Source organism: Talpa europaea (assembly GCF_964194135.1).
Source record: "Talpa europaea genome assembly, chromosome: X".
Taxonomy (NCBI): domain Eukaryota; kingdom Metazoa; phylum Chordata; class Mammalia; order Eulipotyphla; family Talpidae; genus Talpa; species Talpa europaea.
This window is the reverse complement of record NC_140081.1, coordinates 3,648,727-3,673,781: the sequence shown is the minus strand read 5'-3', so window position 1 is coordinate 3,673,781 and position 25,055 is coordinate 3,648,727. Positions and strand designations below refer to the sequence as shown.

At 41.3% G+C, this 25,055-nt stretch overlaps 2 protein-coding genes across 3 annotated transcripts in view; one reads left to right on the top strand and one right to left on the bottom strand.

Annotated features, from left to right (window-relative positions):
- ARHGAP6 (Rho GTPase activating protein 6) overlaps positions 1-25,055 on the top strand; it is a gene marked incomplete at its 5' end in the record, with an annotated part of 377,711 nt that overhangs the window by 264,915 nt on the left and 87,741 nt on the right. The gene's annotated exons all lie outside the window — the stretch shown is intronic.
- On the bottom strand, positions 5,583-9,668 carry AMELX (amelogenin X-linked; the record flags this gene model as incomplete). Its single annotated transcript, XM_084258145.1, has 4 exons — positions 5,583-6,023; positions 6,300-6,344; positions 7,679-7,726; positions 9,615-9,668. The coding sequence occupies 4 exons, from the start codon at positions 9,666-9,668 to the stop codon at positions 5,583-5,585; spliced, it is 588 nt and encodes a 195-aa protein (XP_084114271.1).

Below are 25,055 nucleotides of genomic sequence, written 5' to 3'. Positions count from 1 at the left end.
GCCAATGACTATTTTATTAAAGCAATATGGAGCACAACTAGAGGCCGCTGTGTTCTGGAATGTGGGAAGTTGGTTGAAATTGTTTTTCTCTTGTGATTCCCATGTTAAGCTGTTCACAGCAGGATTGCTCCGTTTTTGTTTTTTAAATGAGTAGGTGTTTGCTATGTTATATTCTTTTTAAATTCTTGACCTTAAACTCAATCTTGGTATTTTCAGCAATTATTTACTACGCAGGGGCAAACTTTAGATTTAGGGGAGAAGTCAGTATTTTCATTTTATGTGGTGTTGGGAGGGGAAGTGATCATTTTGCATTGCTTTAAAGAAAATGAACAACTTAACCCTTTTTTGGATACAATTTTCTATTAGAATTAAGTGTGGTGTGTTTTGGTGATGATAATTAATATAATAGCCATGGAGTCTCTAGACAATTAGAAGGACAGAATTTTTCTTTAAAAGTTCAAGTAGCTTATGCCCGCAGCGTCGGCAGTGCCGGTTCGATCCCCAGCCCCAGCTGCTTCCTGGCCACCGGGTGAGGGTCCCACATGGCGCGCAGACCTCTCCTACTGCCCGCTGCTCCCCTCAGCAGTGTCCTTCGGTCCTTCTGCCTGCTCTGCTCCCCGCTCTGGCTCTGGTGAATTCTCTCACCCTCCCGCGCTTCTGACTGTACCCAGTGCTTGTATAAATAAATAAACAAACAAATAAATAAATAAATCTTAAAAAAAAAGTTCAAGTAGCTTAAATGGTATCTATCTCCACACATGTCCTTTTACTGCAGGTAAACTCAGTGGGCATGTGTATGTGTGTGTGTGTGTGTGTGTGTGTGTGTATCTACGCTGGTGGTTTGAACTCAAAATAGAAAAGAATGTAAATATTTTCCGTTGTTTATAGGCAGTCATCTGCTATGGACAAGAGTTTGAAGTTTTCTTTCTTACTTTTATCTTTCCATCACCCTAAACTTTGGCCTATTCCTGGCCAAGGCCTAAGTCAAAGCCAGCCCCTACGTCCAGTATGAATGCAGCTGGTAAAGGTATGAAAATTCCTTTGGAACTAGAATAGTTTCTCTCCCAAGCAGAACAATTCATTGATTTGAACTCTGTGTCCATCTGTTTTAAAAGAAACCAAGAGGAAAACCATTTTGGTGTGTGTGATTCAACCAGAGGAAAAGAGGGACACTTCAACCATTCCTAGAAAACCCCCTTCCAAGACCATGATTCCTGGAATGCCTGGGCATAATTGATCTTTAGCTTGGAATCTAAGATTGAATTCCTAGACATATATTTATGCCCCAGGGGAAAATTATGCACACTGAACCCCTCACCAACAATGACAGAATAAGATCAGAGCCTATTTCAGATGTATTAGTGACGTGGCAATGGTTCTGGCGAGATGAGAGCTTCCGGGAGATGGTTTGCACCACTCCATCTGTTTCTTTAGCTTAATTTTAAAGACATAGCAAGCTTTGTAGTGCTCTCCTTTTTCCTCACTGATCTAAGAATTCCTTAGCTTTAAGCTTGGGTTTCCATCGTGGTCAGGGCTGCTGCTTGTTTCAGCCTGGACTTTGACTCTTAGTCATTACCGTTTCCTGATTTTCTTCCAGATTTGGTGCAAATATACAAACCATTGGACAGCCAACTAAACCTGGGTCCCGGTGAATCAGAAACACTCTGTTTTATTCAGTTTGCATCACCTGTGTTGCACTACGTGGTGTCAGCCACTCACATTTGTCTGTCAGAATTTCCTCAGCTGCAGCAGTTTGCCACAGTTGGGAGAGTCTGAGGTGGCTGGCTATGAAACTTCCAGAATAACAATCTCAACACCAGTGTAACTTATTGATATGTTGTTAGGGAGACTATGTCTACATATTAGACATAAATATAGGTTAACAAAGAGAAGTGATAGCCAAGAGCAGAAACGAAGAATTAGAATAAGGCACAAGAGCCTTATTTCCTCCAAATTGCTAAGGCAACACACCTCACTGATGAGGTGAGTGTAACTATGTGCCCCATAGAAGAATACCATGAAATGATTGTATTAAAAGCACATGCTTGGGAATTTAAGACACAAGTTTCAGTTTCTCATAACTCCCGCCTTTGCAGTACCTCTCCACAGCCAGGAGTCTTCAGAGCGCAAAGCCTTACTTGTTCTCTGTACATTAAGAATGTGATTTGACAGATCATGTGCATATAGTTTGAATTTCTATAAAAGGAGCATTGTTTTATCAATGACTTCCTCAAATAAAGAGTCCTCCTAGATCAGAAAAATTGAAAGCAAACCCCAATCTGACTTCAAAGTTTGTGTTCTTTCCAATATCACTCCAAATGACATCAGTTATATATATATATATAAATGTATATATATATATTTATATATATATATATATATATATATATAAATAGAGAGAGAGACAGAGAGAGGAGAGCAATCTTTCACCCCAGCAGCTCCTCCTCTCTTAGCAGACATCCTTTTAGTTCTATTCCGGTTCCACCACCACCCAGCCCTAAAACAGCCACTGACGAAGGGAGTAGAGTTATGGTCATTGGCATGAGCATTGATGGGTTTTGGGGGACAGAGTAGAGGACTCTTCTCTCCTGAGTTCATGGAAGGCCAGATGCTGGGATTGAATTCCAGCTCTGACAACAGCTAGCTGATGATGTCGCCATAGTCCCCAGAGCACTTTGACTCTGCTTCTGTCATAGTGTCACACGATCAGGCCTTCTCTTATTGTTTGTGAGCTTATTGTAGGATTCTAGACTCTGTAAGGATGGGAACTAACTATTTTTACCAGGACATGGAACAGTGCCTTGCCCTCAGGGATGGTTAATATATATTTACTGAATTGATTAGAATTGGTCCACATCAGTTGATTAAAAGTTTTACCTTTTTGATTGAATCTGTGTTCTTTAAAATTAAATTGTTTGTTTGAATCTCGACACCCTCCTAGTAAAGTTATGTTTATTCATTCCAGAAAATGATTAAGGGGCCTTCATCCTAAAGGTACTGGAATAAAGTTACTGTGGGTGCTTTGTAATATAAACCCTGCAAAGACTGTTTACAATTCTGTGTGGGTGTAGGAGGAAAAAAGGATTCAAATGTAAATATGAGTGGGAAAGAAAACTTGTTTTGAGTCCCTTTTATGCATCTGTTACCATTTTGAAGATTGCATAGTAGAATTTATCATGTTAAAGATTATGAAGTAAAAGAAATGACTTGTATATACAATCACTATGATTCTCTATTTGAAGATCCATTTAATAAAAGATTATTTTAGGAAAAATAATTACTTTGATAACATAAAATTCAGTACATCACATAATTTCATTAGAAAAATCTTTTTCAGTAGGGTGAGATCAAAAGACCGAATTTTGGTTACTAATGTGGTATAAAGTTTAAAGCCAGTGTTTCAAGTCTTAATTTGTTTTGCAGTATAAATACTTCTCAAGAGCTTATCTTTTTTCGATGTAAAGAATTCTTCATATAAACTTCCCTTGATTTGCTTCAGGTTCAGTGACTGTACATGTTCATAATTTTCACTTTATCAATTATTATAAGTAATGCCTAAACTTCCATTTTTTAAGATTTGAGATACTATCACTAAAATTTTCTCTAGAAGGAACTGTAGTCCTCCATTGCCTGCCAAATGGCCAACTTGTAGGTGCACACGAGCAGTTCCTACCTTTTCAAGACTAGCCATTTATAATGTGTTCTCTCAAGTGACGTGACATTCGAAGTTTAATTCAACACAAACACAGGAATGATTTTTTAAGCATTTTTATTATTTGCTAATGGTACTCATTTTTCATTACAGAATTTACTAAGTAAAGTGATGGTAGGCACAAATCATTATGTTCTTGTGTCTTTCTGAAAGCAACTGGAATATCTACTTCTGTTGTCTTCTTGCTTTCTGATCTTTTAGTCCTGAAAAAAAAAATAGAAAAGGGACAATTAAAATGATTGACAAATATTTCCGGTACTACCATTTACAATAACACATATGGTTTCGGTTTTACCAAAACAATGTACAACCATTTAAGTGGAACCCTGTGATTTTCAAAGTTTTTTGGTCATCACTTTGTCTTTAGATGCGAGGGGGCCCCTAAGGGAGGGGGCTGCCTTCAGGACTCTTACAATTTATTAGTTAATAATAAAACAGCTATCAACAATTGTTACCTTTTATTGTGTTCTTACTGCATAGCAGGCTCTGAGCTCATTACTTCTTTATTTTATTTTCCAGAAAACAACTGTAACAATCTGTCAGTACTTATATTTTAATTTTACACAGGGGTTTTAAAGGGTTCAAACTATCTGCCTGAAGTCACCTTTGCATAAATAGCTCTGGCAAGATGTGAACACATTGTAAAGTTCATGTCCTTTATTACTCATAAAGAGATAAACACCTTTTCTGTACAAAAAAGGGACATGTCCCTTAGGCTAGAATAATCAACTCTAGGTACCAAATTACTTAAGATAAAGTCAGTTTTCAAAAATTCTTATGAGCATAACTATGTCCTAATGATGAAACCATATATGACATATAGTATCGTTTATTATTGGGAAACTATGGTATTTGTACTTGGACAGAGGCTTGAAAATTATCTGATATAGTGATTTTCTTTTACTTAAAAGAAGGGAAACACTCATAAATGTGAAGTAACTTGTACAATACCATCTTCATTTTGGGACAAAGCTAGAACTGGATTCCAGGTGTCCTGGCTCCCCTTCCAGGTCATTTCCACCTTACTGCTTTTCAGAAGCAAATTATCAATAGCATTTATAACCTGGAATTACATTTGGACACATACATCAAGTAGAACTACATGATCTCAGACACACAGAATTAAGGGTCTATGCATACAGATAAGGGTCATTTGTCTTATTGACTAGTCCTCATTCGTTGGGAAGAGTTTACTCTAATGTAAGAGGATTTTGTGTGTAATTAGGAAAACTTCTCACTAGAAAGTTAATCAAGAGTCCCAGCACTGAGCAGGAATCTAATGGTCTGTCCAGCTTAGCTTCCTCCAAGTTTAATTAAAAATCACTTTAGGCAAGAAATCTTCCTGTAAGTGTTTTAAAAAGATTTCCCACCTGCCTTTGGTAGCCTGTTCAAATATTTGCATCCCCTCAAATATGATTTTTTTTTTTTAGCTTCAGTGCAATTCTAACCTATTCCTGTTAGTTAAACCCTTGAAAGAGGAGGGGAACTGATAGTTCCTTATGCTGCTGCCCTTGAAATTAGTGGATTTTCTATATATATAAACGTAAATATATATAGATAGATAGATAGATAGATAGATAGATAGATAGATAGATATAAAATCTGGTAGAAATTCAAAATAATAGTAGAATTTAAGCCCACTCTAAAAGCTGTGTTCCTAAGTACTGACCTCTGTAGATAAACTCATTTATTTATCCTATCCAGTTTAACCTTGAAGTTATTATATTTAAATTGTATTATTTAAAGTTATAATACAAGCACATGCTTGGGCGAATAGAGTCATTGGCCTGTAGCTATGGAAACTCTTGCCCCTGGATTGCTTGAGAACTTGGGGGTCAATTTTTGGCATTTCACAGGAGTTGTAGTGGCTTCAAGGTCTACTCACCACTTCTTCGCGCTTGGTCTTGTCCGTTGAGGGCCAGGCTTCCAGAGGCAGATCAGGAAGAAGGGGGGGCATGGGCTGCATGGGGAACATCGGATGCAGAGGTGGCTGTGGCGGCAGGGGCTGGATGGGGTGCATGGGTGGTTGGGGCTGCATGGGCTGGTGAGGCTGCGGCTGGACGTGCTGGGGCTGGTAGGGCTGCTGGGCGGGTGCGGGGAGGTTGGGCTGGTGGTGTTGGGTTGGAGTTATGGAGTGTTGGCCGGGAACGGGCATCATTGGTTGCTGGGGGACCACGGGTTGCTGAGCTGGCACCATGGGGATGTGGTGATGAGGCTGCAGGGCGTGATTCGGGGGATTCTGCTGGGACAGCACGGGAATGATTTGGTGGTGCAGCCATCCACCCATGGGTTCGTAACCATAGGAAGGGTACTGGTGAGAAACAAAGAGTCAGGTTTTACCATCGGCTCCATCGACTTCCAGCTGGAGCACCAGCTGTGTCGTCTTTGTCATTATGGCAACAGGAACATCCATTTTTTTTCTGTGCAAGAATTTCTAACTGCACAGAAATGGCCCTTTCCAAACTAGATTCCCATCTGTGTCTGTATGTGGCATAGGCGTGCTACTTCACTTAAAGGGGAGTCAAAATGCTCGCTTAAAGGACTAAGAACAAAATATTTTAAAGGACTAAACGAAATATCTACATACCGGAGGCCTTATCATGTTCTGGTACCACTTCAGCGGGGTGAGCACCTTAAGAAAAGGAGACATTAGAATATATTTGTGTTGATTCCGTTGCATGAAATTGAGATCCACTCACTCACTCACTCACTTTGCAGTCCTGGCAAAGTCGATAGCCTGAAAGTTGATAGCTCTACAGAAGAAAGAATCAGGAAAATGTCTGTCACATGCTTCCTGTGTGTGAGGCACTTCATTCCAGCCGTCATACACACTTTCCATGTTTTTGCACACTCTGAGGCCAGTATCACTGCCCTCACTTTTACAGGCGAGGTCATGGAGTTAAAGAAGCTCATGAGCATGATGACTGAGGTCATAGAAGTTGTAATTCTGTTTTATTTCACAGTTCCTGCTCCTCTTTGAGAGAGCAAAATGAAGCAGAAATAGCATGACTTACGTTCTTTTGTATTTGATACCACAGTGAAAAATGAAAGGGGACACAAGACAGTCCCTCGTCCCACAGATGGGTTTTCTGGGCAAATATGTCAACCTTTGAGGGTTTAACAGGATATCTGGCCTCAAATTCTCATTAACATTTTTGTCCCAGCTTGGATGACTGAGCAGACTCATAGGGCATCATGTGAGCCTATGGGAGAAGCGAGCTTCCCTCCTTTCCAAGCAGTAGGTCAACCTGGGTCTAGCGACTCCCTTCATAGCATAGCAGAGCATTTGGAATCAACACGACAATCACTAAATTTGCTCATGCTCTATGTGACAACGCACCTCTTAGGGTGCTTGACTCTTTTGTTCCCCAAACAAAATTTTGAAGTGTGGGTATTACAATTATTTCCCTTTTCCAGATGAGGAAACCAAAGTTTCAGAGAGAACATCATTAGCCCGAGGTCACGTGGTTAGTATGGGATAGAGGAGATCCTCAAACAGATTTCCAAGATTCTCTGCTTTCTCTTGCTCTGCAGGATGCTGCAAGACCACTTGCTCACCAATCTTTTAGTAAGGACATGGGAGGGACAGACTTAGAGTGTGAACACCATAGACTCGGTTGTTGGGAAGAATCTGGAATGACCTCTTAGCTGATCCCACACTTCGTGGCTGGGGTAGAGCAACGCTGCTCAGCTACAGTTCACCTTCTGCTCTTCCGGCAAGCCCCGGAAGTGGTGGTTCCCGGCAGATAATTTTATAGCCATATAAAGAGAAGAGACTGAGTCAGAGAGACCAGGTAGGAGTGTGCTGGGGCAGTGTGGGCTTGAGGTGACCCCTAGGGCTTAAAATAGAAAGCTGGTTGAGGGACTGAGAAACATCTTGAATGGAGAATCAACACACTATTCTTTAGAGAGCTCAGGGCATTGTTCACTCAAACAATGGTCAAAATGAGTAAAGAGAAAAATTACCTCATAGCTGAAGTTGATATAACCAGGGTGCCCAGGATGAGGTGGTAGCTTTTATAGGAAGGAGAAAAGAGAAGAAGATGAGAGAAGGGGGGAGAAGGAGAGGGAGAGAGAAAGAGAGAAAGGAAGAGATTATGTCAATACGCAATTGTTCACATCGAGAGAGACTAAAGCTACTTAAAAAAAAAAAATCATCGTAGTGCAGAATATACCTGAGGTCTACTTTCAGTTTGAATGTGTACCCTGTGTAGGAGAGGGACCCTCTTATTTTAAAGAGGTCCAGAACAACTAAATGACTTTCTGGGGTTGGGGGGGCGGGGGTTATGGTCTTATGGTAGGAGACCTGTAAACAGGAACCAGCACTCTTATTCTCCAGTGGTCTCTGGACTCCCCCTCCACCGTGTCCTTGATTCACCCTGCCCTGTCCCAGCCACCATTTTACTTCTTGATGAAGCTCACTCCATGTTGGGGAGAGAGGGGTGTTTCTCTTACACGATTATGAAATAGCGACAAGAGGAGAATTGTCTCCTATACCTTCCCTTCTAATCAGGAGGTGCCTACCTATTCCTCGGGATTGCATGCAAAGCACCTCGACAGCAACAACAGGAGCAGCTAGGTCTGACTGAGGGGGAAGGTGAGAACAGGCTGGGGCAGTGCAGTGGAGATATCGTAGTTCCCACAGACAGTGAAAGAGTTGGGTTTTGAAGTCTAAGCCGGTTCTTTTTATTATTCTGTCAACATTTTTACGGCAGAAGAATTTAAAATTTCAAAGTCAAAAACAACCTGAATAATTATCTAAATCAGGACTGAATGTCCCTTCAAACGTGGAGGCTAAGTGACTGATGTCTGCATTGTGGAATTCTAGAAAGGGGGAGAGGGAGGAGAGCAATCGGCAGCACTTCTCCCTGAGACACCGAGCTAATTAGGCGCTATTCTTCCTAAATGCTTGTGTTTTATCAGAGGGCTTGTTCACTCTTGTCTGATTGTGAATCATTTTAGTCAGGAACTGCCTTTTCTATGCTGTCTTGATATGCACCCTCGGAGAGAGGGCATGCTGAATGGAGGAGGAGAGTGGAGTAAGGGCTGAATTTGTAATGGGGTGGCCCCTCCGGGGACTAGGAATTGGCTAGTGCAGACCCCCGTGCAGAGTTTCAGGAAGGCTGAGCAGAATCTTGTTGTTGTGGGCGAGAGGAAGATGAGGCAGCCATGCAAGCTTTGCTGGCTTCTGGTTGTATCAACTGCTCTCCATGCCACTGAAACGCAGGTGGAGCCTGCCCTGCCTGCCTGAGACCGCAGCTGTGTCTAGAGAGAAAGGGTCATGCTTCCTGGTGGTACATCTGCAGGTAAATTCTGTCCGTAGGTATTGGGCGTAAGCCCAGCCATCCAGACAGAGGTCGTGTGCTTAGCAGGTGCTCCCAAAGGGCGAGGCCTCTGACAACAGGGGATGGTTCGAGATGGGACTCGGGAACAAAAATTTTACCCTCTGGCAGGTAAAATTTAGAAACAGAGACTTGGAAACTGGTGAGAAACTGGGTTTTAGAGAAAACAGGTATTTTGTAGTATTTACCCAAGGCTGATTAAGCACTTGGTCCGGAGACCTTTCAAGGGTCCCTTCTGAAAGTTTCCTCCATCTAGAGATGGGCAATGAGTTTTACAAGCTAATTGTGCCCACAGAATCTGCTGGGGTGATTGTTAAAATGCATTTCCTGGGCCCCACCCCAGCTCTACTGAATCAGAATCTGTGGGAAGCATCTGGGAACCCACTTTAAAAAAAAAAAAAAAACCAGCAAGCTCCTTAAGCATTTCTTAAACACAGATATGTCGAGGACATCTCATCCTGTACTGTTTAAACCCTAAAGTTTAGCAAAGAAAGGGCAGAATTTTCTTTCCAAGCATGTGAAATGGAACACTGGCTTCTGCAGGGAGGTATTCTACTTACAGGCATAGAGAAAGCTGCTCCTAGCAGGCAGGCAAATAAAATCCAGGTCCCCATATCTCGACAGCCCTGAAATAGAAGAAATGGACATTATATTCCATAAGACCCACATAATCCACATTAGTCTGCTGTTAGTAGAAAAGACGAGGCTGTCCTCTGTGAGATCATTTCATCCCTCTGTGATTTCCAGTTCTCAGCCCATGTCCTGGCTCCTGGCATGACGATAGCGATTAAGGTGCTTTCTGTTTAGGTTAGAGCCGAACAAGCTCTAAGGACACAACCCATCAAGCCATCGCTTTGCAGGCCCTTTCCCTATACCAGTCCCTTCTGGAGAGTTACAGAAGCTCAATGAAGTTTAGAGTAAATGACTTAAAACACAGAAAAAACAGAGCCAGCTCTGAAAGTTGAGATCATCAGGGAGCCTGGTATTTTATACTTTTAGAATCAAGAAGCAGGAAAATGCTTTTGTGCGGTCATCTGGACACGACTATGCTAAAATCAAAGACTAATGAAATCATCTGAGAAAAGACATTAGGTTGCTTGCCAAAATGGAGTAAGTGCTGATCAGTGGCACTTCAAGAAGTATCTCTGCAGGAGTGGAGTAGAACACGGGGCCGAATGGAAGGGGGCGGCTGGTGCTGATACTCTTATTACTCCGTGAATTTTGAATACCTTCCACTTAAAAGAGCCCGCATGTAGTCAATAGCATCTTCCTTTCAGTTGATGCTGCCGTTGTATTTATTCCACTAATAAGACCCTTGGGACATGAAGCCAAACAGGCCAGCCTAAAATATGCACATTGCTTTGGGCTGCAATTATTGACTAACTTTGAAAACTGTCAGAAGACCTTAAATTGTGCATCGATGGTGAACATCCTGTGTGCACCGGCTCTGAGAAGTACACTGAATGTTCCTACCCATTTAGTCTGCTTTTTTAAAGGTTGAGTTAATGAGAAAATGCATTTTGTTGATGGCTCTATTTGAGTAATTAAATAAAATGCTTTTCAAAGGAGTGGCTCGCAGCCTGTGCAAGAATTATTTTTACTTAAGCTGGTAAGTAAATAAAATGCTTTGCAGTGACATTTGGCCCCCCAAAATGCTTGGGATTCTGATCTAAAATTTAAACAAAACAAATATAGACAAAACATTTCACTGGCATTACAAAGTGAGATAATTCATTTAAGTAATCAGAGTCGAATTTAATTCTGGCCCAACAGAAGGACTAACTGAATATCGACAGCAGCAAGTATTAGCAATGCAGACTACATGTGCATATTTTGAATATGAAATGCAGAAAAAGAAATAAGGATAATGAAAAAAGAATACCAAATGATAAATAAAATCCACATACCTGTGAATGCTCGTATTCAGAATAAGTTTCTGTCTGAAACTCAGGGATGTTTGATCCTATAGATTTCTTCCAACTAAAAGCTCAATTTATATCATTCATGGCATCTAGAACAACCAATCGGGTTTCTGAAAGTAAAATTGTTGAGTAGAGTGAAAAATCCCTGTATCATGAATTTTTCGAAGCTGCGTTCAAGCATGAGGCCGTATGTTGTCATTAGTGCACACGGAGCCTTTCATTACGGGCAATAATAGGTTCAAGAGGCGAAAAGTTTCATCAGGCTGTTTTGAAGTCAGCAAGATATTTGACTGCACATGCTGATTCAAATGGACTCTTCAGAAGTGGCAATGGCATTGTCTGATCACTGGTCCTAGCAAACATAATATTTTTCTTCCTCTCCCCATTCCAAATGTTAGATGGTTGAGTTTCTCTGGTGTGATCAAGATGTCCTTGAGCATTCTCCACTTGTTTCGGATCTGGAAAAATTGATTGAAACCCCGATTCTGGTGAAACCTCAAAAGGACTCCCCGATATCTATCTGAGGGTTTACAATTTTGGGATCCCCACTGCTCTACTTTCTACTTCCACTGAAGGTAATCTCTCCATTTCCTGTGGCTATTCCTTTGTCATCATTCTGGTGTCTAGCGAAAGAGGGGACACAGTCCCTTCTCCTTAGCCCCATCCTGCAACCCATCTGCCATCCATGCAACCATGAATTCAAGGTTGTTACAGTAGCTCAGGTCTTATTGGTGATCTGAACAAGGAACTACCTGAACAAGGCAAGGAGCATATTGTGTGCTAGACCGCACACCTAAAAAATGTACTTCAATTCTTGCAAACAAAGATGCGTCCCAGGAAATATTGCCCTGGCTCCCCCACCCCATAAAGCTGCCCAGCCTCTCACCATAGGATGGCCCTTCGTTGTCCACATCCTTCTGGCACAACCCCACTGTCTCCTATAAGAAAATCCAAATTCCTGTGTCATTCTTTCTCAGCGCCTCTTAACTGTCAACTAAGTTGAATTGTCCCCATGTTCTCCGCAGCCTAAGCAGCAACAACTGAAACCCTGCCCTAAGGGGACCTCTGATCTAGCTGTTAAATTTGCGTGTCTTTTAAGGCTTTCCTTTAGTAAAGCACATGGACTTTTTTCTTTCATTCAACTAAGAAGCCAGTTTGTAATTAGTGATGAGGTAGCCGATGAGTTGTCTATTAATATTTTATCATTGAAGGAAATACCGACTATATCTCCAGATGCTACTGGCAGCATAACTGGATTGCTTTGACTGCCTAACCACCATTTTCAAGGTTTGTACATGTACCTATACCTATACTTTTATATAGGTGCTCTATAGTGGCTGCATTAAATTCCAGAAGAAAATATCCCTGACAGGTGATGCAGTATTAAGAGCTAGAGCTTAGACGTCCATGGGCCCTGACCACAGCTTCACCAAGGCTTGCAGGACCATTGACAAGATACTTCTTAGCCTGCCTGGGCCTCAGCTTCCTCCTCAGTAAAATGGAGATAATACTAGAACCTACCTAGAAGATTAGTGTGAAAACTGAATGAGAGATGAGACCTCTCTGGGGGAAATGGATTTACACCCTCCTCAACTCCAACACTTGGCACACAGTTAAGTGTTTAGAAGCACTGATAAATACAATTTTAACATGATCTATAGGGATGAATTAGTAGAGAATGAATAATCATTGCAAAGAAAGGTAGACCTTTGGATCAGAGAGCAGGGAAAGTTGAGGGAGAGGGAAGCGGAAGGTTATGGCAGGTAAGATATGTATGAATGAAAGTGAACACAGAGAAAGGTTTCAAAAATCAGTTGTCGCCAAGGTTTGTATTTATTCATGAGTATATTTAGTGGTGAATTGTATGTCAGAGATAAGAAGGAGTCTCTTTGAAAGAAGTTGCAAAATTAATTCTAGAAGAATTGGCATCTGCTTCATTGGAGGAGGTGGGACTGTACAGTAAGCTGGTGAAGGAGGTTAGGAGGGAGAGGAAAGGAAATGTAGATCATATTATATTTCAATCTTATTTCCCATTTTATTTAATCACATATTGGAATACCTGAAAGGAATCAGGGTCTATTTTCCCTACAAAAGTGTGGGTAATCTCTACTAGGATGTCATTGATGAATTTCTAGTGATCTTGTAGTTTTACAAAATTTATCTCATTATTTTCTCTCCCCTTTCAAGCAGACTATTGTATTTGGCTGCATTCAGAAACGGAATGCTTCCTCACTGTGGCAATAATCCCCCTGGTCCACTGGATTGTGAGTTACTGCTAATTCCCCGTGTCAATTGTCCATACTTTGATGGGAAATAGAATAGAGAGGATGTGAATCTTCCATTTATTTTCTCCCACTGTGTAGCCAGAGTCATGGGTGTTAAATATGGATCTCTCTGTGTAAATCTCTTCCACTAACTTAGCTCCTACTTGTGCAGTTTAAAAGTCACTCAGTGTCTTGGGGGGAAAACCAAAATTTCAATTGCAAAATGTTCCTGTAAACAGTTTTTTCATTTATGAATAAGCTGACTTTATAAAAGAAAACAGAATTTAGTAGATTGACTACTTATTTTGTTATGTAGCGGCTACAGCAGTTCCAAAGCATTTGTGGTCTTATTTTTCTTGCTCTTTGAGGTCAAATATTTCCTTCTCTTTATAAAAAAAAAAAAATTTTAAAAATGGATCATAAGCATAAAACATTTTCCTCGATGGCAATATCTTTACCACAACTGCCAATCTTTACCACAATGAAGACTGTGTCTTCATTCACTTAGGCATTCATTCTAAACACGCATGGCAAATACCTGTTATCCTGACACCGTTTTTGTGACTGTAGGGGACACATACTGTTTCTGAAAGCTTTCCTCCAAAACGATGACTGAAAAAATGCCATTATGAATCATAGCTTCCCATTCTTGCTTACTGGGAAGGAGGAGGGGCCAAGAAAAGGTTATAAAAATATCACATTCAGGGTGCTTTCTGGCATAGAAACCACTGCTCTAAGTCCCTCCTGAGGCCTGGAGGCTCAAGCAGGACTGCAAGACCTGGAATTCATGTGGAAGGACGTCAGGTTGGGGCATAAACGAACAACCAGAGAATTCTTCCCTCCAGTGGTCAGATGAGAAAAGCATGCTTAATTCCCAGGCAGCTAGAACCTGACCCATCACCATTACACCTCCTGGCCTTGGCCCAATCAAATCCTTCCCATGAAGAACATCTCTGGTGGGCCAGAGTCACAGCAGTCAAGAGCTCTGAGAAGGAAGCGCATCTTACATGCCCTCCACCCCTGCAGGGCCTGGCCTCAGACAAACAGTAGGTGCTCCACAACAACCACCACAACAAATTGGATATACCCCTTTAATATATATATATATATATATATATATAAACCATTTAATATATAATTTATTATTGTAAATAAAGACTTTTATATGGTGCTTTATAATTTTACAAAAGTTCTTCTGACCATGTTTTTGGTAATAGTGATTCCTTTTCTTCATCCCATTTTGCTGCTCCCACATTGTTTATGCTAGCAACTTCTCCCTTCTAAATTGCTGCTTCTGGTTTACAGAAAATCAAGTGTTGGAAAATCAAGTGCCAGGCTTGAGAAGTATGTGTGGACTGCAGTAAGGGATGTCCCACGCAGGGCTGACCTGGGAGGGTTCACCTGTGAGAGAAGCTAGGACATTTCAGTTCTGTTTCATTGACTCTTGGCTGCTGGGAGGATGTTTCATTTTGTTTTAGGTTTTTATTTTCCTCCTTTGCTTAACTTCCTGGTTTTCGAGACTGGTCAAGTTATGTGGGTGATCTTTAGATAAGTCAGATGTTAGGAGTTTCAAAAGCCTTTCTTCCCATCTATAGCAGCTCAACTCTTGCATCATCTTTTAAAGTTGGTCCAGGGTTATCCAGTATTCTGGAATAATCTCAAGACTAGTAGTATAATCTTGGGCTTTTAGAATCACTTCAGCCCGAGGAGTAATATGAACAGAATAACAAGAAAACCCCTGTCACCCACATTCACAGACTTTAATGATTACAGGCCATCAGTTCCTATTCCAGAATTTACTGGAATAAACTCTGTTTTATGGCTACGTATTTGAAGCTATGAGAAAAAAAGAGAGGGATCTTCTACAAGTTAACAATATTTAATAACTGAGTAGACTCGAGAGCAGAAGCATAAGAAAAGCAGTAATGAGGAAGGAACCAGAAAGAAGAGAGGTTTGTGTATGAAGCGGGAAGTGCATTGTGCTGGCAATCACAGGTGGTGATAGGCTCCTGAAGCCACAGGGCCCTGAAAAGAAACAAGGAAACTTATTAACAATGCAAGAGGAAGTAAAAGAGCAATGCAGTAAAAAGAGATTGTCCCTAGGCCCTGCACATGTTCCTCAAAGTCCAACATTGTGATATCATTCAAAGGCCATTACCAAGCACTTAGTGCATGCCTAACCCGGCCACTGGCCTTGCAGTACAAAAACGAATAGGACAGCCGTCCAGTTCTCAAGTGCCACGCCTGTAGAATTCTCTATTCTGGGCTGGGGCAGCTGATACCGGAAGTGGGTGTTGGGACAAACCATCACACCCACACCTTCAGGAAGATAACACACTCTGTGCCCATGTCTGTATTTATGGATGAGAGAGGAGGGGGGCGAGGGAGAGAGGTGACCCCAAAAGGCCTCAGGTGGCTATGGCAAAGGCTGGCCATCTAGAGCATTCCAATAGCGCTTCCCAATAGAGTGGGAAGGGGCATGTTAATTGCATGCAGGACCACTTCAGTCCTGGAGCCTGAAGGCCTGTGCTTTCTGCCTCTGCGGTGACTGTGCACTAACTAGTGCACACGCTGAGTCCTCAGGAAAGACTAAAGTGGAGCCTTGGAGCTGGGCCATGTTGTTGTGAGGACGGTATCAAGTAGATGTATGTGTTTGTGAACCACCATTTAAAACAAGGTATCTAGGGCCTCCCTGGTGGCGCAAGGGGTTAAGCACCACACTATGAAGCAATCCGCAGCCTCTGCAGCACGAGTTCTATCCCTGGCCGGCCAGGGGGCTACCCACAGGGCGCAGCAGACCTCTCCTATTTCCCCGCTGCTCCCCTCAGCAGTGTATTTCTGTCAGTCTGCCTATTCTGCTCCCCACTCTGTCTCGGGTGAATCCTCTCACCCACCACACCTCTGGCCTGTACCCCAGCTCTTGCGTGCATAAATAAATAAATCTTTAAAAAAAATAAAACAAAGTATCTACCAGTTGGGGCTGGTTCCAATGAATGAGGGCACATAGAGCAGTCACAATAAGTGTGTCAGGCTGTATTTGTTGACATCAAAAGATGTTTGGGACACATTGTTTAGTGGGAAAAAAAGGTTTTAAAGCCCCCTTTCTCTAAAATGATCCTTCTCCTCCTTCCTTCCCCCTTCTCTCCCTCCCCATTTTGAGAGGTTTAAACCAAAATATTACCAGTAGTTATATAGAGGACTCATTCCTGATAGTCGCTGAGTAGCCAGAATTTTGTTTTATTTCTTTTACAAATCCACCAATGCAAGTAATACAGGGGCGATACAAGAAGTTCGGGGTATAATAGAGCTCATTCATCTTCAGCAGGAGTGGTGAGTAAGTGATAGTGCTAAATCCCCCATAGGCTGGGTTTATTTAATGTTCCAGGGAGGGAGTGGAGGGGGTGAGCCTAAACTCCTATCAAAAAAGTGGCAACTATACCTTTTAAGAGATAAGGGTCCTTTTTAGATCACTAGTAGAAAAGAGCTAAATAAGATAAGCATCCACAGAAAGTTTGTACAGCTTATAATTTGAAAGGTCTGTAAAGCATTTGCTAAGTATCTGGTGGAGCAATTTTCAAAAAGGGAAATTATATGCACATGGATTGTATGTTGTTTGGGTTATAATTAACTGGTAACTGTTAGGAGTGAAAATATTACATCTGTGTTAACAGAGGTAACACAGTAATGTGAAAACAAGCATTTTTGTTTCTGCCTATTGGACAAAATAAACCAAAGTAACTTGCACTTTCCTGCTGGGGTTCAAAGTCTACATAGACAGGTCGGCACTTTCCAAACCAAAGCACTATGCTGCGGAGGGGAGACCTTGGTCTTTGGGCAGAGGACAGTCTAGGTCAGGACTCTGGGTGACCCAGGATGCCTGACCTTAGCCAACATGCTTGACACTTCAGTAGCCTTACCTTGCTGTCTGGAAAATGGGACATCAGTTAGAGGAAGCTAGTAGTGTCATTCAATATACATTTGACTCTTTTTAAACATGATTTGCAATATTCATAATGATAATTTTAGTAACTGCTGGAGGAGCAATTTTCAAGAAACAAAGGGAATAGTTTGCTACCCAAAGGCTACAAATGATCCTTCTTATATATTTGAAATACAAGATTTCTTCTATTCTGGGACAGAAAAATTTTAGTGTTGCAATTCAGTAAATACCTTTAATCTTCATCTCTTAGGGAACTGCCCAGTTTCATAAATGTAAAATGTCAGAAAGCCCTTTTCATGTGATCTGCTAGTTCTGCAGGGAACAAGAAATACATGGTGGGACCTAAGGACCAGTGGTGTCACCAGTTCTGCCTGTGTTGTCCTCCTTAGTCTCCATTCCAGCTATCACTCTAGCTAATGCCTCTTCTATCATAGCCAGAGTCCTGAGCAGCTTTCTGGCTAGTATATTTTTCATCCTGTCCGTAAATTCTATAAAAGTCAGTTATAACAGTTACAAATCTTTTTCTAGCCTCCACAAAATATCACATCATGATTAGTATGTCTGGAACGCGGATTGACTTGATCTGAAGCAGAGATATTTCTGAAGGTCAAAAGAAGTCAGAGGGAAGACTAGAAGCTGACTGAATGTACACACATAATCGTGATTTTTTATGGGAAAAGAAATGAAACCGATATGTTACAGGATTCTGTGGAGTGGGTGCAAGTTCGTTCTCATTGTTGATGACTTGTTACCCCAGTCTGATGCTAAGGAAGCTTTAGAATCATAAACTCTCCATTTTTAAAATCTTTCTTAATGCATCATCTTCTTCATTGTGCTCTTAGGAGCATCATAGTTATGCACTAAGTCTCTCTTTTTTCCTAAGTCTCTTTTTCAACAGCACTCTGTACCATTTCCTGAATTTTTTGAATCATTAGGAGGAAATATTGATTGGGTATCTGTAATATTCAAGACCTAGGACAAGTATAAATATTTGGCTTGATAGCCATATAATGCAATATTATTGACCACAAAAAAAGAACGAAGTACTGGTATACACTACAACATGGATGAACCCTGTGAACATTAGGCTAAATGAAAGAAGCCAGTCACAAAAGACCATATATTGTATGTTTTCTTTTCTAGGAAATGCCCAGAAGAGGCAAATCCATAGAGACCGAAAGTAGGTTCCTGTTTCCCAGGAGCTGGGGGCAAGAAGGAATGGAGAGTCATTGCTAATGGGTTTGAGTTTGGGGGGGTGGGGAGGTTGATGGGAATGTTCTGGAATGAGAAGATGGTGATAGTTTCATAGCCTTGTGCATAGCCTTGTGATTATATGAAAAGCCACTCAATATACACTTTAAAGTGGTGGATTTTATGGTATGTGAATTATATCTTAATAAAAAAAAAGGCTTCCCAAAATACATATCATGTCTCTGCCCTCAAGAAGCTGCAGTCTTTATATATGATATGAACTATGGAAACGTGAAAGGCTAAACATAGGTCAGCAGTGTGGAGTAACACAAGAATGATGATCCAGTTGCTGACGATGATGATTATGTGGATGAAACTAACGCTCATCAAGTGTCAACCTCTGTTTTAGCTTTTTACTTGGTTTTTTTAAAATGAAATTTTACTGATTTGCCATTTGCTTACATCGCTGCATGATTCTGGAAGTACAGCCTCACACCTCCGCAGATGCACATACTTCACTCACCCTCCACCAAAGCTCTGCTGCCAACTCGCCGTCGCATTATCCCCGTTCCCATCACCTCCTCCCGCCCCTCCCCTCTGGTAACCACCATATTTTTCAGAGTTATCTTTGCTGTATTTTGCTAGTTTGTTTTCTTTGCTTATTTGTATTCCACAAATGAGGGAAGCCATCTGGTTACTGTCTTTCACTCTCTGACTTATTTTGCTGAGCACAATTATCAAAGCCATCCATTTTGTCCCCAAAGGCACTATTTCATCTTTTTAAATAGCTGAGTAGTATTCCTTTGAGTACATATGCCACAATTTCTTTCTCTGGTCGTCTGTTGTTAAGCATTTAGGTTGATTTCCTATCTTGGCTGTTGTGAATAAAGCCCCTATGACATGGCGGTACATTTCATTTCAGTGTTCTCGTATTCTTTGGATAAATACTCGGGCATGGTATTGCTGGGTCACATGGTTATTTCCATTTTTTGTTTTTTAAGGAACTTCCATACCATTTTTTCATAGAAACTACACCAATCTACCCACCGAGAACCAATGAAAATTTCCTTTTTTTCCCCACACCCTCCCCATCATATGTTGTTTCCAGTCTTTGATACAGACCATTCTCACAGGGGGAGGTGATAGTTCAAGTTCAAGTAGATCACTATTTAACTCCATAGGCAAAAATTAATTCAGAATGGATTAAAGACCTGGGCAAAAGACCCGAAACCACAAAATGCATAGAAGAGAACTCTTAGACATCCACAGCAGAGATGTATCTGGACACAACTACAGCGGCAAGGAAAACAAAACACAAATAAACAAAATGGGGACGACATCCAACTAAAAAGCTTTGGTACAGTGAAAGTACCAAATATATACTTTGCTGTGGGGAGGTGTCCAGCGCACAGCAGCATCCCACTAGATGCCACCAACACCACCCTCTTCTAGTTGTGACCACCAAGAATGTCTCCAGATGTGGAACATATTCCCTGGGGGGAGGGGGAACAAAACTGTCCTCAGCCTAAAGTCACATATCTACAGTTCTCTGAGAAGTGAGCTGGGTATAGAGGTGTGGGAAGTGGGGTGGGCGCCTGGCCCTGGGAGGCTGTTGGAGAAATACCACTGTTTCAGGGTCCCTAAAGGGTCAAACTTTGAGCCCTCGAGTCCATTATTCTGTGATTCCTTTTAGAAAAGAGTGAAGAAATGAATAGGGGAAAAAAAACACCAGAGTTATGTAGTTGAAATGATTGTTCAAAAAAAATCACCAATTTTTCAGGTCATAATAAATGATTGAAATTGATACTTAAAAATTAAAATAAAATGGTATATGCCAGGGGTCGTTACCATCATTATAAAGGATTGGCACCATGGTGTCAAGAATTCCAAAAGTGCATGAATTTCAATCTGATACATTCTATGCTGCCACCTTAAGAGTGGATTAATGATCCTCACGGAGTTTTACTTAAGTCAACTTAGAAATTATTCTGCAGACTATAAACACTCCTTGAGCAACAAGAAGAAGCATGAGATTTGATTTGTACCGTGGCTAATGGAAACAAGTGGGCAATCACAGTTTAATCATTTCCTGCTCATCTAAGCTCGTCTGAGGAATGGAGGCAGGAGAGATAGCACGGGCCTTTAGAAAGGCAGAAATGCCAGAAAGTCAGTTTCCACGCCTGACCTCTTTCTGTTCAGAAATGTGTGAGAGGAGGAAACTCTTCTCCCTGGCAGCCATTTCTAGATGAAAGGGCAGAAGGAAATCGTGTCTGTGGCCCATTCGAGGTCTCGAGAACTGCTCTCTTAAGAGTGAAACAGCCAAAAGGACTGAGGTTGGGGCTGGCACAGTTCCTGTTCTCAATTTTAAGGAAGTGTTTTCTGAAATCGCCTTCATCAGTGTGACCTTTGACAGTCTGGGACTTGGAGCCCAGCATAAGGCAGGCTGTCAGAGTCCAGTAACCTGCACTTGTGTTTACAAGTAACTTGCCATGTGATCGCTTCTCCAGAGGTAAACGTCCTTATTTCTCATGGACTGTAGTAGCTATAGAAGGCTACTTTTAGCTCTTGTTTATGTTAGGGCTATTACTGAGTCTCTCAAACTCATGATCACTTAAATTTATTTAAAAATGTGTCCCAAAGATGATTTCAAGATTTTAAAGTAGATATTTATAAGATGTTCCCCTTTACCTATCCCTACCCTGTCCGTCAGGATGTGGACTAGATAGAGCTCCTGACGGAGGCTGCGTCTAGCTTATCCGCTATAAAACTGGGGGAGCAAAACTCTGGAATAAAACAATCTGTGTCGTGGTGTAACGGGGTGGTCCCCAGGAAAGGGGGAGGTCTCTCTGCCCTATAACAGTGGTTCATCGGGAAACGCCTGTTCCCCACTCAGTTTTTCATGGAATTGTGGTGGGGACCTCGTGAAAGGATCTAACCAAACACGTGGGACGGTGGGTGTCATGGTAAAGGTTTGATTGATAGAGGGCTAGGGATGGGTGGATGGATGGATGATGGGTGTGTGGCTGAGTGGATGGATGGGTGATGGGTAGGTACATAGATAACTATTAGCTGAAGCATGGTAGAATATCACTTTGTGATGACTTTCTAGCAGAACTATATAAGCAGTATTGGGCCTCTTTACAAAATGCTTCTTAAGGCCTACCTCTGACGTCTTTCATAATAGAAATTTAGAGCAGTGGGTCTTAACGCAGACTACACTTGAGAACCACTTGTGTAGTTTTTAAATAATACTCATGTCTGGGTCCCATTCCACTTAGCTCCTGATTGGATTGATCTGAGCAGTGACTCCAATTCTTACTGTCCTTGCAAATCACCTGTGGAATTAAAAAATAATAATAATCTATGCCCAGGTAGTGTTGCAGAAATGAATTCTAGCCTTTTACCCAGGCAAGGGACGAATAAGCGGTACTTCAGGAATGGTGAGGTCGGAGATCTCACGCATGAGGTCCCAGACCTGGGTAGCCCCTTAAGGTCTGAGCACCGGTCTGGAGACAAAGAGTTTCTTTTATATACAACCATCTTACACTGATATCATTGGTTAGTTAGCATACAAATTCTTGACACAGGAAAAAGGGGAAGGATGCACATCTTTGAGGATGGCCTGGGAGCTCAGTCAGCCTAGCAGGCTGCCAGACCTTGTTTAGATATGCTTATTAAGGAAGCAAATTTGTTATTTACTTTACATTTCCATGTCTATGGCTCTTTAACAGGGAAAGATTTCCTTTTCTTAGCAGTTCCCTTTCAGTAGCACCTCCAGAAAGTCTCTTTCTGTTTCATGTAATGTACAGCCAGGCTGGAGATCCTTGGGACATGTCCTATTCCACCTGATCAGTGAAATGAATTGCTGTGTAAGTCTCGCAGACATTTCCTGTATATGAAAAGTTGTGGTTTTATCAGCTGTGCCAAGTCATTGGGATTTTTTTTTTCTTTTAAGTGAATTTCCATTCAGTATCATGGGTGGAATTAAGGATGCTCATGCCAGTGACATTTGCAATGGATCCCGAAGCAACACTCTCAGACCCAGACTTGGGGCATGGTGGCCGACCCCCAGTGAGCACTCTAAAGATGTTCGCTGATGCTGGGCAAAAAAAGCAGTTTTCGTGGTTTCTTGGTTTATTTCCAAGTATTTCATTTCAGGCTGAATTTCTCGCAGAGTCCCCATAAGGCTGCTAATGTTGATTTCGTGAGCCACCCAGAGGAGCGGGTTACTTTGGGTGGAGCTGTTTTGATTTTTCCTTCCTCCAAATACTTGGTTTTGTTCATTTAATCAAACAAATCCTGTTGTTTTGCCAGTTTGTAGACACATTCCTTGTGTGGCCAAGATTTGAATGTGGCTGGCCCAGCAAACACGTGCTAATTTGAATCAATTGTTCAGATTGCCAGCAAGAAAGCAAGGTGACCTCAGACACTGAGGTGACCTCAGGCACTCACTCAGTGAGCAGCCCTGCAGGCAGGGCCCAGCTGTATTCTCTTATCTTTCCTTCATCCATCAGAAAGCCTCATCTTCCTGAATGATGAGACAAAAACAATCCCCATTTCTCAGCACGGGGAGAGGCAGGTGGGGGAGGTAGTCCTCTGTGAAACTGGAAAGCTGCTCAGCGGTTATCTTTTTTGTTTATTTGCTTCCAACTCTATGAACCCTTGCAGTGTGGAATGACTATCTTGCAAGAGGTATTAAGTTCTTTTGGTTTTTCCCTCACCCAAAGAGCAACAAAATGGAAGAACACGAGAGTAATTAAAACAAGGCTATTGAACTATTTTGTGCAGCATTTTATTTTTAGCTTTTCCCCTGATGTAGACAAGAATATCTCCTTGAAAGGAACTGTACTTTGTTTCATGGTGTAAATTCGCCAGCTTTAATATCAACAATTAGTCTTTGGAATTAAAATATGAACATAAAGAGATGAAAAGAATGTATTTGCTCTTCTTCATATGGACATTATCTGGCTCCATTACTTAAAAAAAAAAAGAATACTGCAAAGGTTTATTTTTTTCAAGCCACTCATGATCATCAACTCGCAAAAAGAAAAGGAACTAAAGGATCAGGTCTCTTCTTTGTGCTTGGTAAAACTGATGGACAGTCTATATGAAGTAGAAACATGGTATGGGTTAGCTCATAGTTGTTATTTGTATCTCATATGAAAGAAATGAGATGAAAATGGATTTTGCACTAGGAAGTATTTTCAAATCCTGGCGTTTGAAGTTGTTTAAGTTTTTGTTTTTGTTTGGCTATTTATAGAGTTATATGATGTAGCAGTTCCACGCCTAAGCATATACCCAGGAGAATCGAAAGCATGTATTCACAGGCAAACTTGCACATGAATATTCACAATAGTTTTATTTATAATGGCCCCAAAGTGGAAACACCTGAATGTCCATCAACTGATGAACGGGTAAAGAAATTTTGATACATGTATGCGATGAATATTATGGGCTCTGAAGTGGCCACATAGAGGGCCATGAAATGAATATCCATCACCCTCAAAAGGAATGAAGTACCAATGCATGTCGCAAAACATGCTAAGAGGAGGAAATCAGAAACAAATGATCACATGTTCCACTTTTATTTTCCATATATTTTCACTAAATTAAAAGTCAGAAACTGTCAAGTCCATAGAGACATAAAATAGATTAGTGGTGATCAGGCCTGGGTGAGAGGGAGTGGAGGGTGAAGGCCAATTGATTAGGGCTTCTTTGAGAAGTGATAAAAATATTCTGGAACTAGCTGCACATATCTGTGAATATACTAAAAAAAATACTGAATCATACACTTTAAAATGACAAGTTTTATGGTATATAAATTTTACCTCAAAAAAAATGCATGTATCCTCAGAATTTGGGTATCTGGTCCAGCATGGAAGAAGTTTGGGAGTCACTAACTAGTCTGAAAAAACTGAAAAATCAGCCAGCACAAAATGCAAGTGCTCTTTCTTTGAAGTGGTATGACGATTCTTCTGGAATGCACAGTCTAGACAAGGAAAGAAGGCACAAACAGAAAATATTTTCAAATGACACAGGACCTTTTCAAATGATAAAGGACTGTTGTCCAAAATATGCAAAGAACTCTTAAAACTCAACAATAAAAAAGTAAAAACATGGTTAAGTAACACCTGGCTGAGACTTCTCACCAGACAAAACATACAGATGGCAAATAAGCCCATGAAAAGATGTTCCACATAATATGTTGTCAGGAAAATGTGGATTAAAACAACAAGGAGATGCCCTGTGCACCTGCCACGCTGCCTCCGATGCCAGGACACTGGTGACACCGGTGCTGGGGAGGACATGGAGCAACAGACATTTTCATACATTGCTGGTGAGAATACAAAATGGCCAGCCAATTTGGAGGTAGTTTGGCAGTTTCTACAAAACCAAATATACTCTTACTCTGTGATGCAGCACTCACATCCATAGTGTTTACTGAAGGGAGTTACAAGCTTATGTCCACACGAAAATGTGCGCATGAATGTTTATTCTTAACTCCCCAAACTTGGAAGCAACCAAGATGTCTTGCAGTAGGTGAATGGGTAAATACGCTGCAGCCCATCCAGACAATAAACTATTATTCAGCCTAAAGGAAATGAGCTCTCTAGCCCTGTAAAGACATGGAGGAAACTTGATGCATATTACTGTAGGATTCCAACTATATGACATTCTGGAAGA